General features: G+C 40.5%; 1 protein-coding gene across 4 annotated transcripts in view; it reads left to right on the top strand.

Moving 5' to 3' along the window:
* The first annotated feature begins 221 nt into the window (after nt 1–221).
* Nucleotides 222–19,514, top strand: part of oxr1a (oxidation resistance 1a) — a 159,236-nt gene continuing 139,943 nt past the window's right edge. For all 4 annotated transcript variants that reach the window (XM_023410444.2, XM_023410441.2, XM_023410443.2 and 1 more), the window contains exons 1-2: nt 222–355; nt 13,599–13,685. In XM_023410444.2, coding sequence (XP_023266212.1) covers nt 13,669–13,685 — 17 coding nt within the window. In that variant the 5' untranslated portion in view covers nt 222–355; nt 13,599–13,668. The remainder of the gene's footprint in view (nt 356–13,598; nt 13,686–19,514) is intronic.

Raw genomic sequence — 19,514 nt, 5'->3', positions numbered from 1 at the left:
TTATTCAGCTAAATTTCACAGAGAAATAGTTGATGACACATTTAAACCATGTCCTTCGTTCACTACTGCTGCTGTGTGATGCTCATCCCTGCAGAACATCCCAGGATGACAGCTCTCCCTCCTCCCCCCTCTCCATGCTGGGACGCCTGATTGGTATGATCCGCTCCTCCCCTATCCTACGTCTCACCGATGGTACTTTCTATTGGGAGAAGGTCAAATGACTCCGCATGTCTGCCTCTGTGTACATTCCCGCCATGGTGCACGCCTGATGAAGAAACACTACTAATACCACGTCTTGTATCCGAACATGTTTGCGAGCATCTGAAGCGGCTCGTCGCATGATGTCCCTCTGAAAGTAAGTCCTGATGCACGGCGGCGTGTTCGCTGTTTCCGAAACAATTCACCCGGCTTATATGTTTGATACGGCCGGATAAGTCGTTTCCTTATAAAGGTTTAATGTTTGTCAAGTGTTGTGTTTCCGTGCAGCTGCTGCAGCTCGGGAGCCCAGAGGGTTTGAGGGTAGTTGATTTAGGTGCTGATGCTTCCAGACGGTGCAGGTGAAATTCAGGTTAAGGGTCGCTGTAATTCTTCCTCAGCACGCCATTTCATGCTGTTTATGTCGTTTAACTCTACTTATATTACTATCGAGGGGGGAGCTTATTTCTCTTTTACCCTCAGCATTGTGGATATCAACAATTTCTGCATCCCGAGAATACAGCTTTACAAGCTTTTATGAATAAATACCCCAGCAAAAGTAGGCTGGAACTCCCTGTGGGAATATTATAGGAACATTTATTGAAGATAGAGAGAATAAAGATAGCATTAAGTGGGTAAGGTCACTGTAGACTCTCTACTGAATAATACAGAGGTAAAGCAAAAGCATGAAAATACAACTAAAGATCCAGAAACTGAAAATGGGTCATTTTAAAGTCAGAAATATGAATATAAAATAATCTTTCATTTTTACATGAAGTCTTGTTTTGTCGGTTGATAATTGATTGTTTACCTTCCTTACTCCACTGTTAGTGTTATCTGAGGTCAGTGCTAACGTGGGAGTGTGGAAAGTTCACTGCTCAGCAACTAAAAAGCTCAGAGGAAGGGAGACTTAATGAAGTGAGTCATCAGACTGTGGCCAAACCCCCCCCCCCCCCCCTTGCAGAGTAGCATGTAGCTAAGCCTATTACAGCATTGCATAATGCAATAAGGTATAGCCCCATAAGGTAAAAACTTAGCTGCCTCCAGGGGAAGACGGGTGAAAGCCTGTACTGTATATTGTCCAGGCTCCTTAATCTCTTATTATACATCCTTATAAAACATATCGGTCCACAGTGGGGTGGGCTGTATTACTGTCCGGAGACACACTGCTCTGCTGATGCAAAGGTAGTTAGTTCAAGGTCAGCGAGACTTTCAAGGTCTGTTCAAAGACGAGAGAGATGGAGGAGTTGACAAGTGTTACAAGTCAAGGTGATGGGAATGTGTCACGACATGACTTGTTTTGGTGATTATGATGTTGTGTTTCTTTCACTTGTTCCATATTAGATTAAGTATATGTTGTTATGTTTCTTATAATATTAGATTATGACCAACCAAGGCGCTGTTGATCTCAACATTTTTGTGTCATTGTTGCAAAGAATCCAGGCAGAAATATTCTCTACAAAGGAGCTGTTCCAACAGTTTTAATCAACACATGCACACTCTCATTTTAACTGGAAAGCTTAACTCCACACCACCATCCTCTGGCCAATAAATTTAATAGTATTAGATTTATTTTAAAATGTTTTCATTCCCCCTCATCTATTTTCTTTATGCTTTATTGTTTTATAATCTATTTTAATCTCTGTTTTATTAATAAATTGGCACCACTTTTATTTCTCTAGTGCATTAGCCTCAAGTTGTTTGACTGTTGACATTTATACTGTCTTATTTTCATCTCGTCAGTCATCTGTTGAATCACTGAGAATTGGACAAACCTGCACAAAATGTGCTCTATAAATAAAGTTTTATTGATTTGACTGATTTGAATTGAACTTTAACCTCAAAGGATAAATAAAATAAATTCCACAGCCATCACCTCTGTCGCCGCTGTGAAGGAGGACAGTGACAGACACACACACACACGTGCACACACACACACCTTGAATGATGACTCTCATGATCAAATTATGCACAGTCCTGCTGGCTTTGATTAATCCCTCACCCTGCCATTATCAGTAAGTGCTTGCTGTTACCAATTGATTACGGCATTGAGATTCATGTTGATGAAACTCAACCATATTCACTTAGTCGAAATGATTACATACGTGTTATTTCAAAAAGAAGCAAATTCAATTAGTTGACTTCTAATAAAAAGGTTTCCTTATCTATATGTCAAGTGTATCAAACTGTGTTTTCATGCTGATGCTTTGTTGTGTTTTGTTTTTTTCGTTGGCTGCTGATAAGCTGAGGCTGTAAAGGATGAGGCTCCATGTTTTATCAAGATGGCCATGACAAAATTCTCTATCTCTCAGATTCATCTGCGAGAGGCTCTAAAGTCATGTGGTGTTTTAACAGCTGCAACTATCTCATCTATCTCTGCAACCTCATTAATGCGCGCACACACTCACACACACACACACACACACTCACACACACACGTGCACACAAAGCTCTCAGGCAGAGCTGAGAACCTCTGTGCTACCCTGAGGAATACAAACACTGAATTACTAACATCAGATCTGACTTGTTGCCAGGCAGAGTGTTTCCTGAAAACACACTTTGTGGAAAATTAATTTGAGTGTTAAGCTGCTGCTGTTTTGATGCTCTTCAATGGGGTGTTTCCTATGACAGTATACAGACTGCTTTTACACTGAGCTCGTGCTGTTTGACCTTCCACAGTATGAAGGTAAATTAGTTTTATTGTAGAAGCCTGGCTCCATTCAGATATAAGTGATTCACTGGGGATTCTGTGGTTTCTAAGTTTTGCAGTTCCGAGTAAAAATAGCTGATCCTGAAATAACGTTCCCTCTGAGTAATTCATACTTCTCATTTGTTCTATAATAGTGCCAGGTAGCCGGTGAGGAATTGATATGCTTGTATTTCTAATACATATGGTTCTCCAGTGGTTTTTTTTTTTTTTTTTTTTTTTTTTTTTTTTTTTTTTTTTTTTTTAAGGATTCTTAAATCAAACAGAGCAGGGGGAGCCACCACCACTGAGTCTTAAATCTGCCTGTGTAACTGGCTGGTAGTAATCCATATTCAAACACCCACTTGAACTGGAGAAGTTGTAGACGTAAAGAGGCATTTGAGGCTGAGTGATGCTGTGTGCAGCCACGTGAGGATGATAATCTTAAATAATAAATCTCTAAAAGAGGGTTTGTCTGCAACCAAAACCACCTTCCCTCTGATCACGGGCCAACGTTTTGACTCTGTTAAGCTCTTTGTTGAGGCTTCAGAGGGACCATTAGTTACTTAGTCTCAACAATAAAGTGTATATAGTGTAAAAACTTTGATATATTTAAAAACTCCTCAGACATGGCAGCAGCTAGTTGGAATATTTTTCATTCCTTACATCGCATTTAAAGAGACCATGTCTGTGGTTTGCCGAGCTGTAGGCTAGTTTGCTCAATATTCTGCAATCACTGATTTAAAATGAAAGAAAAACACTAACTGGGAGCATCATTCAGCACAGTGCAGTCAATGTAAAGTTGTGTCTTCATTTAAATATTACTGACTGTGATGCACAATAGACTATGAAGTAACTATTATAACTGAGAATAATTATCATTGTTTGTTTTCTGGATTACTTGATTAGTTTGGTGTATAAACTAGTGAAAAATGCTCATTAGTAGATTTCAGTTTACTGTCATTGAAGCTCGACAATTGACCTAAAATTAGCTCGGTTATAATTTTTTCATTGAATTGAGAAGAGTAGGAAATATTCATACTGGAAATATTACAGATGATTTTTCAAAATTTGTACTGTACTAGTTAAATTAACTTTCTGATGATCATGTAATCTCCTCATTGTTGCAGCTTCCCCAGAGATGATCTTATTTGTTTAAAAATGACAGGTATTCATTTTGAATATAGTAAAAGAAAAACCCTCCAACACTGCAGCTCCGTGTGCATTTGAATTCAGACCTGGTGCCAGAGATGAAGGAAGGATTTTCAGCTTTTGTAAATATTAGTGTTTTGCAGATGGTACTTTTTGGTGTTGCTGAATTTTTGGAGTTTATAGAGAAATGTGTGGGAGGTGATAGAAAACATTAAATGGATAAGAGAGAGGGACACAGACAGGGACAGGTCTTGACTCCACAAGAGATTAGACAATGACAAGGACAGTGACAGTGATCTGTGGCCTTCTGTTGTAATGTGTCCAGTTGAAAATGAAAATAAACTTTAAATCTTCCAAGAAAAAAAAAAAGAAGAAAATCTTCCATCACGTTGCTTTATGTGTCCATACTGACTCCAGAGATTCCTAGATGTGATGATGCTTTCGTGCCGCTTTGACACTCAGTCTGAGCTGCTGTGAGTGACTTGTGTTTACATGCAGGAAAGTTGATCTGGAGTCAGTGAGAAGGTTCTGCTCCTGATGATTTCATGTTGCATCTGAAAGAAAGCTGTGATCAGACAGCAGGCCACAAAGCGCCTTCCTCCGCACCTCCCTCATTTCGGTACAAATCCCCAGAGGAATGATTTGTTTCCTCCGTGTTATTTCCATCTCTTTTGTCTGGCTCCCTGACTGTTATCCCAGCGTCTAATGATGCTAATCTCAAAAGAGACTTAGCGAGGGTGAACATCCTCAGCCGTCCTCTTAAAAGACAGAACAGGTGAACAATGGGTGAGGACGGACGTATAGCAGCAGCAGTTGTAGGATGCAGCTTACATGGTAGTGGGGCGGGCTTGGTCTGGGTCTATAATAGCTTTACCTACATACAGTAAACAGCACCATGGGACTGGTTGGAGGATTACAGAGGATTTGCCATGCTAAGCCACAGGAACCCAGCCCAGTGACCCCCCTCATGTCTCCTCCTCCCTTGAACAGCAACAAACCACCCTCTTCCTTCCTTCTCCTAGTCTTCATGGCACATGATGCACCGGGGGCTGGCCATGTGACCCAAATCGCTGATTATATGGATAGGATAAAGGATGGCGTAGGCACTCGTTGGATGTTGATGTTTCATAAAGTGATTAAATCTGTTTCCCTCCAACTGGTTTGAGAGTGATGAATCCACGCTCATTTCCTCTGTTCTCCATTTTTCACCCGCTGCTCAGGCCGACGGTTTCTCATAAATCTGCAAATTTTACCTTAATGACGAAACTTATCATCCAAATAGCTGTCAGGGTGAATTAAGGGCATGTTCTGAATGCGTTTCCCCATTCTGCGAATGGAGTGATAATGTGACAACCAGATGACATACATCACAAAACCTGCGGCACATACTAACTCGATGGGAAGGCGGCGACGCTGTCAGCAAGCTGAAATCTGATTTGGCCCCATCACTTAAGTTGAGCGAACACTGCCTTTGGTTCCACTTTGGGACACTGCTTGAAAGCTAATTGAATCAAAGCAAGAGGATGGGGTCATTTTTGACTGACACTCCACGGGCATTTGTCTCTGTCAGCCTAATATCACGCAGTGAAGTGACTCAGCAGAGAGCGGTCCCCAACCCAACTGTGAACATGTCTTTAACTCAAACTGACAGTGTTCTAGCTCTCGTCCATACCTTGCCATTAGCTACTCTGCTGGAGAGCTGAGGTTTTCTCTTTTTGTTTTTTTTGTTTTGTTTTTTTGTCATCATCATGTGCAGCCTCCATGCATGTAGAAACCTCAGGAACACTCTCGGGCAGAAATACATGGAGCCATGAAGGCAGAAGGTTTATTTTGAGTGAACAGTGAACAGTGAAGAAAAGACCCTCAGTAGTTTTCTTGGCATAACGTCAATCTCACGGGTGTGTGTTGTTCCTGACTGGAATTACGTTATGATGTACAAGCAAGCAAGAGCAGAGAGTCGTCATCGTCCCTGGTGTGAGGACGGACTTTGTTGCTGTTGCTCATGTCAATATTTCTTTTAAGTGGTTCATTTTTTTCATCGACCCTTCCATCGACTGTGTCGCCTTTTAACATCGCTTCACTTTGTAACGTGCAGGAGGAAGAGCTGCACATGTGGGAACTGTGGATGATGTTCAGAGTTTAGAGGATTCTGCTGCTTTCTACACTGTAAACAAAAAGTAAAAGTGTGGACAGGCATTATAATTGTTGGGATGATGTATAGGGTAGTTTATGATTGGAGTGTCACGACCAGACCAGTCAGACCAGTGTCTTTCTAATCTGCTATCCCAGCATAATACTGTCACAGTCTCCCCTTTTTATACAACCGCATGACTTACATTTCACACTAAGGTCACGTGTTCACACCTGAGCCAATTTCATTCGCTTGAAACCTTGAACAGCATGGTTGATGAACAAGTGTTGTTTTATAATCTACGCTGTTCCAGTGCAGATTAATGAGGAATTAATTAAGGAGTAGTTTGGCATGTTAGCTTTCTTTTCCAGAATTAGATGATATCTTGTCCATAGATCTTATATTTGTTCACTAAACATCAAGCTGGAGCAAACGTCCAGCTCCCGAAGACAAAGCAAATAACTCGCCTTAAAGCTAAAAACTGTTTGTAGAATAGCCAACACAAGCTAATGTAATGGGCTGCTGGCTTCATGTTTACCCTCCATTGGAAACTATTCCTTTTATATTTACCTCACTCTTATGAAGTTCCTTCACCTCTGGCTCTGTCTGCAGACCTTTCAGTCGTCCTTGCCGACATCTACCTTTGATCTCATTCCAAATTTAGTGCTTTTTCCTCTTTTCTTTGAATTTTTCTGTGCATAACGGTGAACTGTTTTTGGTGAATGCCCTATTCTGATTTTGGAACATGCAAGAATGGTTGTCTTGCAGGATTGCGGGGTGCATGTGTGTTGTCCTCTGTGATGTTCAATATGTGCTCATTTCTGACTATCGAGAGTTAAAAGAAAGTCAAAAAAGTAATTTAGATCATACGTGCTCTACACAAACAAGCTACAGCATGTTAAATAGTGAGTTTTGGAAGTGGAGTTTTGAGCTCTGGACAGAGACTGACTTCCTGTTGATCTCCGGTAACAGTCTTCATGCTGAGCTAAACTAAGCGTCTCCTGATTCCAGCTGTATATGTAATGCTCAGGTAAAGAGTGTTATCAATCTTCTCTGCTAACTCTTGGCAATAAAGCAAATAAGTGTAAAGTCTTTCTTTAAGGTTTTTTTTCTAGCTTGACTCAAACTTACCAGGCAGGCAACTGGAAGTTTTGTACTTGAGCCCGCTGCCTGTATCATGTCCCATAGTCTCACAACTTTATGACAATTTTCAAATACAAGTTCTCAGGCTGTCGGTTTTACAGAGAGCTCACTTTACAACCACACTTTAACCTTGTTATCTTTATATTTTAAATTCATTATTGGACTGGGTTTAATACATTTAGCAAAACCTATTAAACAAACTCAACCAGTGTGAACTGTTTAGTGGAAATGGATATTTAAGAAGCATTTATTCTCTTCCATATTTTATCCTCATTGCGGTGGCATTTTCATAATCATAGACTGTGGCTGTAACATCACCCGAAGCACGCCGTCTGTAAAAGACGTATCTGTTACACATCGGGCTAGAATGAGCCTCCTGGTGCAGTGAGTCCCTAAATGTGTTAAAGTTATTATCTCACTTTTATATTTTATCATATTTTCAGCTTTTCTGTCTAAATGAATCCAGTTATTAAAAGGAAAAGTCACACATGCATCCACCGTCAGTCCTGGGTCTAAATGAGATATTCTGAACAGTGTCAGTAAGTACGGGGGCAGTGAAATCAAACAGGATGAATCCATTATTCCTTTCCACTGACAGGGGGTGGGCAAAATTTACATAGTTTTTTCATTTGCCAGGGAAATGGTCTCTTCCAGGGCGACCCAGCAATCCAACAATGACACAACCGACCTCAAGCATATTGTCGAGCTCCTCCGGGAGACGCAGATAAGATTCCCCCGAGAAGATAACGGCCATGCATCGCAACCATGAGCCCAACGCAAATACTGAGAGTCAAAAATGACAGAGAGGGTGTTTATTTGTTGCCCAGTAATTGACTGAGGATTTCTGTAATGACACTGTGTTTCCTGCCAGGCTAATGTGACCCCTATTAGTTCAGGAAACGTTCTGCAATCAGACTCCGTGTGTGCGCCGCCAGACACAGCCAAGGAAATGAATTTGGGAGGAAGCAGAGATGAGGGGACTGGAGGGGCAGAGATGTAAACAATGGTGAGGTGCAGACAATGGGACAACCAGGAGACGGGGTGGAGAACAGAAGGGAAGATGAGTCATATCACTGCAGCAGAAACCGGGCCCTGATTGAAATGCCACTGCAGCTAGTGCACACGCAGATGTTTGGCTAGATTTTGATTTTGTCCAGAATTTAATATTTAGCAAATATTTGTAATTTCAAATTTAGGCTTTGGTTTCTCTTCACTGACAGATTCACTTTGAATTCTTGTGAGAAAACATGTGCATGTCCTGTATTAAAGCTGCACCAAGCAGTTTTACACACACAACTCTTATTCACTTATCAAACATACTGCAGTTATCAACACAGTCAACCATAAGCTGACACTAGAAAGTAAATTATACAAAATACTTTGGCTCTACAGCCACAATTTAGACTTTCCTCATCCACCTTGTAATGTTTCTGAGATATACCACAACAGAAAGTGGACCTGCATTGCTTAAGAATAATATGTCATCTCTATCTGCTGTGTTACGTGGGTGGTGGTGTGTTGTTCTGTTTCCTCTGTGCTCCTTCATGGCTGTTACTGATTTAGCAGCATGCTGGGCCAGCTAATCCCACCCCTGATCAATACTCCACTTCTCTTGCTCATACTCTGGATCTCATCCAGGAAGCAGCACAGCTGATATCTTTATTTACCCTCTCGCCAGTCATTCATAAACCCAATGGCAGGGAGAATTGGAATTTACATTTGAAGTAGTGTATGGATTTGATACAGCGAATAGAGTTTTACTGTATTAACGAGATTGGGTTAATGCGTTTGCGGCTGGTTGCGTTAACGGTGCACCGGATACATGTTTAGCTCATCTTTTGTCGTGTGTGAAATAGTTCTGTCAGCCCTCAGCTTCAGTGATGGGCCAAACACATCACCCCTGTGTCACTGTGGTTTTATGGTCTGCAGCTTTCAGCAGAAGTGCAGACCCAAGCACCGGCGATACCTGCTGTCCCCGTGTCTGTCTGAGGGATTCGCCTCAATCCATTACATGCTTGGATGCTGATAGTGTTTGTCAGGATGCTCTGCACGCCCAGAGACAATTAAGCTGAAACACAAGGCTGGCTTAATGAAGCTCGGCAGGAAAAACATCCTCAAACAAGGTTCTTTCGCCATAGAGATGGAAGTAGACAAGGTCCATTCATGTCAGGAGGAACCACAGGGCTCCACCGGTGCACTGTTGTGGTTTAGGTTTATGCACTGGTAACAGAGCAGAAAGACAGACAAAACAAACAAATAAAACCTTTTTCCAGACTTTATACACGTACTGTGCCACTAATGATGATGACAGCCTCCACTTACCACTTTGGACTCACCATATGCTGCAACACAGAGGTCGGCCTGAGTGTTAGTACCAAGCAGATCTGCCTTGGCAGCTGTATGTAAAGTAAAAAATTCCTTCAGGTGCTATATTTGTCCGAGAGGTCGTCTGAATTTGATTAGTGATAGTCAGCAGCTGAGTAATCTGGGGTCAGAGTTTGAGATCAAGGTTTTTCTTCTTTCTGAGTTGCAGGCTAAAGTAGCTGCTATTAATGAAATATAGTATTTTGGGTGCCACTCTATGCGGCCAGTGGTGCTAATCAGGATACAGCACTATTTGGATGAGGAACAACAGCAATTTAAATCACAAAATAAGTAAATTGAAATGATACATAAGAGTTGTATTTGTCAGGCAAATCTGGATTACAAGGGGTCTCCAGTTGTAGTCCACGGATGGTTTTTGTCCGTTGCCTGTCTGACTGATCGAAGCTATTATGATGTTAGTCAGATGAAATTGTTTTCTTCATTGTCATCCAGCTAACTGGGTTTTTTTTTTTTTAACACAAACACACTCTTATTTTGAAATAATGGCAGCCTGAGTGAATGGTTTAAATGATAAACATTGACATATATGAAATATATTTAAAAAATGAACACTGAATAGATAATGGAGCCAACATTTCATCTTGTAAGCTATACCAAAACCATTTAAAAAAACAAACAAACAAATATATCAAATCAATTCTGAAATAATGAGGAGAAATAAAATTTGATGACCAGTATTGACTGACTGATGGAACAAAACAATGTGTTTACAGTATGCCTTTACACGCTTGCATGAAATGGAGTGAAGCTACGTGCTTTCTGTGCACTGCTCACCTGAAAACTCTGCTGTCACTGATTCAATTATTTGCTGCCACTGTTGCCCCCCCCCCACCTGTAGGCTTTGTCCAAGATCCCCTGGTAGGAAGTTATTATTGTCACCCCCCCCAGTCTCCGTTCCACAGAGCCTGGTGTAAGCTTATAGGGAGTGACAGGGTCAGAGCCTCGACAATAGGCATCATCTAACTCTAGATAGACTGTGAAAGCTGGTGAGTTGGGTGCCTACCTTCACAGTTGACACAAAGCTTGGGTAAAAAGAAAATCCAAAAGTTACATCACATGACTCTAATCAGATATTATCCAGCATTACTACAAAAAGAGATTGTCCAGCTGCTGAGTCCATTTCACTTAATGTGCTGACCTTACTTTTTCTTTAGCATCTTGTGTTTTCTCCCTGTTGGTGGTTTTAAGTCGCTTTTCATTTTGCTGTATATTGCTTAAAAAAGGCAAGTGAAGTTGTCCTCGTATAATCCCAAATAAAGTCTAAATCTATTTTCAGTTTTTGTTTTGGGTCAGTATAGACTCCCCAAAGATTGGAGGTTTATTATTTTTCAATAGGGAGTGCTGGGTTTGGAAAAGTACTGTGTGTAATCATTTTAAAGTCCTGAAACACTGTGACAAATGGGAGGATGAGTCACATTTTAACAGCAATGGAAAAGGAAATTCTGTGACTCTTTGAAATTATCTGTCTGTGCCTCCCTCCCCGGGCTTTGAATTTTCCCTCAGATTAGATAAACAGTTCGCTTCAATCAAATGAAATATTTTATAATAATTGGCTTTCACTGTGCACGTACCTGCAGCCTTTTTATGGCGATGTATTTCTAATCTCATTAATGTGTCCCTGCTGTCATAACTATGAAATGTTTTAGATGTAGAAAAAACGGAACCTATTGAAATGTGATTTACAGCTTTTCAAAGTCCAAAGATTTTTCTGGGGATTTTGATCTGAACAACTACTATTGCATGGCAGTGATTGTCATGATTATGTTCATAAAGTGGATTCAGAAAGTGTTCAGACCCCAAATTCAATTTTTAACATTTTATTATGTTGCATGCTCAGATCAACAACAACAACAACAACAAAAATCCCCCCTCATCAATCTACACTCCATACCCCATAATAACAAAGTGAACAAATTAAAAACTGAAATATGACATTGACATAAGTATTCAGGCCCTTTGCAGTGACACTTGAAATGTAGCTCAGGTGCCTCCCATTTCTCTTGATCATCTTTGAGAAGTTTCTGCACCTTGGTTGGAGTCCACCTGTCGTGAATTCAGCTGATTGGACATGATTTGGAAGGACACCTGTCCATGTAAGGTCTCACAGCTGACAATGCATATCATTTAAGGTTCCTAAGAGCACAGTGGCCTCCATAAATGTAACATGTTACACTCTTCTTAGACCCAAACTGAGCAATCGTCATCCTGGCTGAGCCCCAGAGATCCTGTGCAGGAGAAACTTCCGTCCATGGATGTAATGACGCTCGAAAAGTTGCTCAAATTCAACTTTGACGATATAGTGACAGTTAATTTTACGACCAAATACCTGCACATTAATCCCATCAGCCTCAGCTTTACTGAGAGTTTAATGCTAATCAGCAAATGTTAGCTTGCCAAGACCCTAAGCTAAGTTGGTTAACATGCTCCACTTTGTGGCTACTAAACATCAGCATGTTAGTTTTGTCATCGTGAGCTGACTCTTCTGTCAAAATGTTGTTTTTTTTTTGTAGAAAGAAGTGAAACCACCTTTTGATGGAGCTTTAAACTGATGACAGCCCGTTGACAACAGCTTTTACCCTTATCTGAAATGTTTGTTTTGTTGGGCTTCTAAAAGTGAGGCTCCTCTAATCCTTAATCCAGCTAATTGCATTATCAAATTTACGTCATACTTTGAAAGTAATGCACTGTCAGAACAATTAATCTTAACTGCAGGCTGTATTTAAAATATTTTCTCATTTGCAAACAGAGTCCGCCAAGTATGATATGATGAGCTAATACATTGTTGTGGCAGCTCGCCTGTGCCAGTGCTGCTGTTGTCTGTGAATCATGGAAGCCACAAAGTTGTCTTCTCCACTGCCTTAGCTTACTTACAGAAGTGAGTACATCCGCGGTTTCCATGTCACCTGAATGAATTATCAGATGTTTCCAGTGTCACTCTACTTTGTTAACCTTTACGCCTGCATATTCAGCTCGCCTCTGCTCCCTGCCAGTGTGTGTGCAGGGGAGCAAAATCATTCTCCAACTATTATAAATGAGATGGGGTGTGTGTGTGTGTGTGTGTGTGTGTGTGTGTGTGTGTGTGTGTGTGTGTGTGTGTGTGTGTGTGTGTTGTGCGTGGTTGTGCGTCTGGCTGATGCAGGGGAAAAGAAGGTAGGTAGATGGGACTGAGCTGGGTACTTTAATCACCACGCTCTCCTTCCCTTTCCCTCCTTCCTTCCCTCTGGCCCTCCACTCATCTCATTACAGACAGGAGAGGGTGAGAAGTGAGGCCTGCATAGACCTGGGCATTAATTATTGAACCCTATCTTCTTTTACTCCAGTTCCTCCTCCACAGTCTCTGATAACCTTTACATAAAAGAGCAGATGCTAACTCCCAGCTATTATACAGTGTGGTAGGTATAGAATAGACGTATAGAGAGAGACCCAGTTTGGGGGTTTAACCATTCAGCGACTGTGCTACATGCATAATGGCCTGTGTGTGATGCGTTTGTCTACACAAGCAGATATAGTTCCCTGTTTTAATTGCATTTTTATTGTTCCAGTTGAGCTTCAGTGCTAATTAATTCCACTCTGTTTTAAAAGAGTGTTGTTGTTGTTGTTGTTGTTGTGGCATGGTAAAACCTAATAATTATTAAAACTGCCATTTGACTCCACGCTTTGTCTTTGTCGTGTCGGCTGAGTTATGCTCTGCTCATTGCCTCCTGCCATGCCCAGTCAATTTGCCGTGCTCAGTTGGAGTCCAGCTAATGGAGGCTGTTGAGGTCAGTGTGGCCAAGGCATGCTGACGACTTCAGGGCGACTTGACTGTGATGCCGAAAATCTCACTCTTATCTCCTTCTGTCCCCTGCCCCTGTCTTTTTTTTCTTTGTGTGTGTGTGTGTGTCTACGTGTGCGTGCTTCCTGCAGGTTTGAAAAGTCAACATCAAACCTCGACCCTCCCAGAGCCACCGAGCAGGAGAAAGAAGACGCCGCCAAGATGTTCAGCACCAAAAGGTCAGCACAATGTCACTTTTGATCTATTCTTATCTGCTCATAAATACAAAAAATAATAATAATAAAAGAAAAATGCTGGCACAAATCTCAGGGCATTTTAAAATGGCTTCTGCTGATAATGGCTGACATTTCTGGTCAGCTATATTCCACAGATGAGTTTGGATGTGAAAGGACACTGATGTGACAAAAGCTCATGGTTGATTTCAGGTCACACACAAACACATTCTCATTATCTGTTCAGGGTAAGGTCCATATCATCACCCATGTAAGTGTAAATACTAATAAAAATTCAGCCTTTGTATGAGGATTAGGAAACCCAGTTTACAGCGTCCCTTGGTCGTGTGTACATTCTGTATTTTTAATGTAGCCTGTGGTAGCGTACAGTCTGCATAAATCATTTAACAGTTTGGCTTTTCTGGATGTTGACTGCAAGGTAGAAGTGGTCACATTGCTTAGCCAGTATGCGTACGGTGGGTTTGGTGGATCAAAACAAAATGCCTTTGCTTGCTCTTTTCATGTTGTTTTTTCCTCCTACGTGGAACAGTTCACAGCCGGGGTTTGGTTTATATTTCAGTATTTGTAGTGCTGGATAAATTACGGAGAACAGCCCATTCATTTTCCCTGTTGAAGATGTAAATTAGTTTTTCTTGACTAATTTAATTTCCGAATTGTAATAGAATGGTGCCTTTTGAATCAATACGGATATAATGTGTAGTCATATTACCTTAGAACCTAATTTTGTTGTAATGGTCTTCTGCTTTAACCTACAGGGACCTCCCTGTGTAGAAACTGCAGCCTGGAGTTTTTCAACAGGAAATCTAAAATTAAAAGAATGAAATATCATTTACGATGTGTGGATGGGCCACACTAGGAAAAAATCATTCGTTCATTTGTTTTATAATTTGTTTGGTGATAGTTTTTGTATATATGCATTAATTGTCCATAAATATAATATTTATACATATAGATGGCATCTGAGATGAAATGTGGATGAATGAAATGACTTTCTTTGGTGACAAAGGACAGTATCTGCAAGTGCAACATACATGAAATACATTTTTATCATACACAATCTGTTGAAATTGACCATTACCAAAACCCCTCCCCCAAGTAGCAGTTGCTTGATCATACCAACCGTAACTAGGCATGGCTAGTGTTGCCAAATTAGCAATTTTCGTGCTGCATTTGGATGCGTTTTAACACCCGTTTAACAGCTTTCAAAATAATGATTAGTGACAAATGCAGTGACTTTTTGACTTCAATTTTTCTCCCATGAGGAGAGTTGCTAATATTATTCAGTGAATGTGCTCTCATGTGGCTGTGGAGGAGAGCAGCAGCACATTCAGTCCACTTATCAGCAGCCAGATTCTTGTTTGACTTCATTTAACTTTAACTTCAGTTTTAAAATGTCGGATATGTGTAAATACAGTAGTTTTGACCTTTTGTTGAAAATAGTTGGGAACACTGGCCACGGGTCGAAGGGGTGCATGGTGCCTTCGTTCGCTGCAGCCTAATTGTGGCTTAAGCCTATAGGGATTTAAGAGGCCTTCGTATTGATGGCAGCAGAATCTACAGTGAGGCCACCACATGCTGTGATTAGAGTGACATTCACCTCTTAAATCCTGATTTACACTGACAAAGAGGAGTCACCTCTGCTTTGGTAAGATATCGATCGCTCCTTTTACCTACACCTGATATTCACAGAAGCCGCACAAGGTTTGTTTTAGGCCTTTGGTGTTTGTTTGTCAGGATGTCATGGGGATAAGTTCTGTCACAACGCTGCATCCATCCACCTGTCTCCTCGCAGTGTGTGTGTGATCATCATACTGTGGGTGAGAGGATGATTAAACCAAGCCAGCTCTCCATCCTCGGGGAGCTGTGTCAGCACAGTAGATGACACGGATACGCTCAAAATGACTGTAATAGGCTGCCATCTTGAAATTCAAAGCTCATTCACATTTTTGCTGAATATGAAACAAAGCAATTTTCTCTCACTAAACTGCTGAACCAAACATAAAGTGGCTGAGGAATCTGTGTATCTCTCACAGATTGCTATGTGCCGCTGTAGCTTTATCTGCGTATGTTTAATATTAGTTTTCCTCTAAGGTTCCCTCGAGTCATCTCCATACTTATGTACAATGCAGGCGTATAATTAAAAGTCCTTCATTAAACTTTAATCAGTCAAACGTCTTGACACACCTTTGATTTGAATGGAATGAAATGTGGAACAGAGGCACATATAATAAATCCAAAACGTCAGCACTTCATGCTGCTCTCCTCTCTGATATGAACAGTTTCTCTGTTTGGATGAGCTGCAGCGTATCCACAGCTTGATTGTTTGTGTCTACATTAAAATGTAACTGGAGCGCCGTTAATCGGGCTCTTTCATTCCTGATGAGAACATTTATGACGTGAAGCATCACAATGTTGGTTTGGTAACTAATTTAAATCGTCTCTTGCTGTAGCTTCTTCTGCCTGCTATGATTCTGATTTGCTTCGAATGGTGATTAAACGTACAGCACAAGCACAACCTCAACCTCAGACTCAAGGCTGATAGTCAGAGCTGCAGCTCCGTTCCACTTCACTTGTTCAACCTGATGTGTTCATGTTAGCTGGTTTCTTGATGGCAGGGGGTGCCCAGTGGCAGGAGGAGGTCCCGGTGGCCTGAGGGCTGTTTTGGCCTGTGTCACGAACAGTCAACTTGACCACTGATAATATGACAAGTAGAACCCGAACGATGTTGGATTTTTGGGGCTGGTATTGATTTTGATTTTGATATTGATTATATCGGCCTATATATATATATATATATATATATATATATATATATATATATATCTCTTTATAATTGTGAAAAAGATATGTAATGAAAAGCAGTATATTTTAGTTTAACAATCTATTGTTCAAAAAGACATCAGTGCACTGAAATGGTGAAGTTCACTGGGAATTAAATAAGATGACTATAAAAATAACTATGAATAAAAAAAACATAAGAACAAAACTTGAATGAAAACAAAGGATAAAATATACGTAAAATGCTTGACTTGACCCAAGCATTTCCACTGCATTATTGCTTATAAAAGTATTAATATCAGTGCATATCGGAGAATATATGCGCTGATACAGATATATCTGTGATGGGCCAAGACCGATTTATCGGTCGGGCTCTAATAACAAGCCGGAATGAGTTGCGGGCCCTCTTGCATTATCTCAACTGTGCATGACAGCTACCTTGCTGAACTGCTGCAGCTGACAGTGTGTCAGCTCTATCTTTTCACATTGAGCTTGCCTTTAAGAAGGGGCATCAATAACAATAATTATCCATTGTTGATGAGCTGTTGGAGGAGTGAAGACGTGTAGCCAAAAGCAGCAGAATTTTTGTTTACTACTGTAATAGAGCACCATAAAACTACTGCCGTTCACTTAATGTTTTATGAATGTATTGACATAATGTAATTATAGCCTACAGTGGGTTTCTGCTGTGACTATATGGCACACATGTCGCCTCCACTTTCTCCTGTAAAGGCATGTCAATGGTAAAACAAAAATATATACAGTATATTGATTAAATAATAAAAACAATCATTATATTGAACATATTTTTCTCATATTTGTTAGTCAGTCAGAAATGTTTGTATTTTGTAATCTGGTTAACTTTCCTGTTGTATTTTTTCATAACTAGTCTGGTACCCATTACATCATCAAATAGGGTTGTTCTTCAAATAAGTGGTGGTATATGAGGGTGGCCTGGGATGGAGTCAAATTCCTGGCCTGAATTATGTTTCAGTCTGCGCCTGGCTGGGGTATTTTGTTTTGTTTCGCCCTGACCAATTGGTAACAAGAAGCAAGCTACAGTAGCAGTTGCTGCAGCAGGAGAAGGTGTTTTTTTTACCAGGATGGAAGAAATAATATGATTTAAGAGTTATTTGTGTAAATCAGCTGACAGCTACCTGAACAGCTGTGTCAGTCTCATCTATGCTGGGCACCATTTTTGTGGGGATTTTTCTGTCACCAGTTGTCATTGCTGTCGCTCATGGATGTATCGTAAGAAATGGATACCAGACTCACTTGAACGAAAACTGATCATTAAGGGCAGAAGCCTAAAAACTTTTATAGCTTCTGGGTTTACTTCTACATTTTGCAGCCCACTATTACCAACTGAGTGACTTTCTCGCTAGATTTAACAACTTTTACCAGTTAGCAATCTATCTGTGCTGTGCTGTGCTGTGCTGTGCTGTGCTGTGCTGTGCTGTGCTGTGGGTGTGCCTCTCTGCAGTCAGCAGAAGCAGACTCAGTCAACTGACCAACAGCTACCTAACAACCAGTCACAAATCCCGACTGTTTGTGCAGGAACTTCTCCTTTTTGTTTTAGTTTTTTGCAATCAATAGTTTAACTTGACAATTTAAGTTTACAAGAGTGACTTTGTGGATCCTCTCTATCCACAGTTCTTCCATTCTGTACAGCAGCTTACATAGAAATTAAAAGTACATTTAGATGCATATTGATATTGATGATAGCAGCTTGAAAAATGATTATAGCTAATGATAAAGGCTTGTTAGTCAGTTAAGTTTAGACTGACTTTTTCCATATACTCATGTATGTGTATTTGCCAGTGAGCTCCCTGTTCAACCATGTTATCCAAACCTCTTATGTAATGAAAATAAAAGGGAACATATCTGAATTGTTACCATGTTGGCAAATGCACCATTTAATTTTAAACCAAACTTAGTTTCACAGCACAGACTGTTTAACATTATTAACATTTGCCTTCACTTTCACTTCCAAAATGGAAAAACCGTGATTTGTTTACAACCACTGTAAAATCCAAAGCGACAAATACTCGACTGTAGTAAATAAACAGGTTATTGCCCTAATCTTCCTGACTCTAGACATTTTTATAGCAGCTTTTGCACAGGTGTTTCAAGGTTTGTTCAATGTCTATTTCTGTCATTTCTCCAAGCAAAAAGGTTTCGCACATGGCCTCTGGCTCCAGATTTGTGAACCAGTGTGGGTGGATGAGGATTCAGTTCAAGACCTAGAGGAATGTTGTTGCTGTGTTGTCAGTTATTTGACTGACTATTTATTCCAACCTGGCCTCCTCTTTTCTCTTCTAATCTGCATACCTTCTGCATGGATTACCCTCTAGATGTAACACTATATTAATACTGTTAAAGTATCAAAACGCTCGGTCCACAGAGAAATGCACACAGCCTGTATTCAGAAACTGAACCTTAAAAAGAGCCGTCAGGACTTCTGTAACTTTGTGATGTCACAACAAAGCAGTCAGCGCTCTCAGCCATGCCCCAAGCCCCGCCCACCTGGACCCACCATCCAACCTTGCAGGATTTGGTTTCTCTGAGTGTTTATGTGAAATCTGCTATATTTTTATTAAATCACTCAGAAAAGGAGAGGCTCAGAGCCTCCTCTCTTCTGATTGGCTCACCGACCTGTTTTTACTAGACCTCCTGAGAGAAGCCTTAGAGAGGAGATGTAAAACTACATTGACATGGTTTTTGGTTCTTAAAATCAGAAATATATCTTCTCATGGATCAAAACATCAAATAAAACAGTGGTTCTCAAACTTTTTCACATCAAGGACCTAAACTGACACAAATTAGACCACAGACCCCCATCTGATAAGATTTTTGCTTTTAGATGTTTTATTACAGAAAGTTTTTGGAAGCCATGACCATTGATGATAGTCATACAACCTGTCACTGTGTTACTTATGGATAGAATTGTAGTGAAAATAAATTATTCCACTTTTTTTCTGGGGCCCAGGGCCGACTTAAAGAAGTACTGAAATAAAACATGAGAAAAGTGTAAAA

Source organism: Seriola lalandi, unplaced genomic scaffold (genome assembly GCF_002814215.2).
Source record: "Seriola lalandi dorsalis isolate HSWRI2012SDOR001 ecotype SW California unplaced genomic scaffold, Sedor1 jcf7180002054425, whole genome shotgun sequence".
Lineage (NCBI taxonomy): Eukaryota > Metazoa > Chordata > Actinopteri > Carangiformes > Carangidae > Seriola > Seriola lalandi.
Note: the sequence above shows the minus strand (reverse complement) of the source record. Positions and strands in the feature narration are given on the sequence as shown.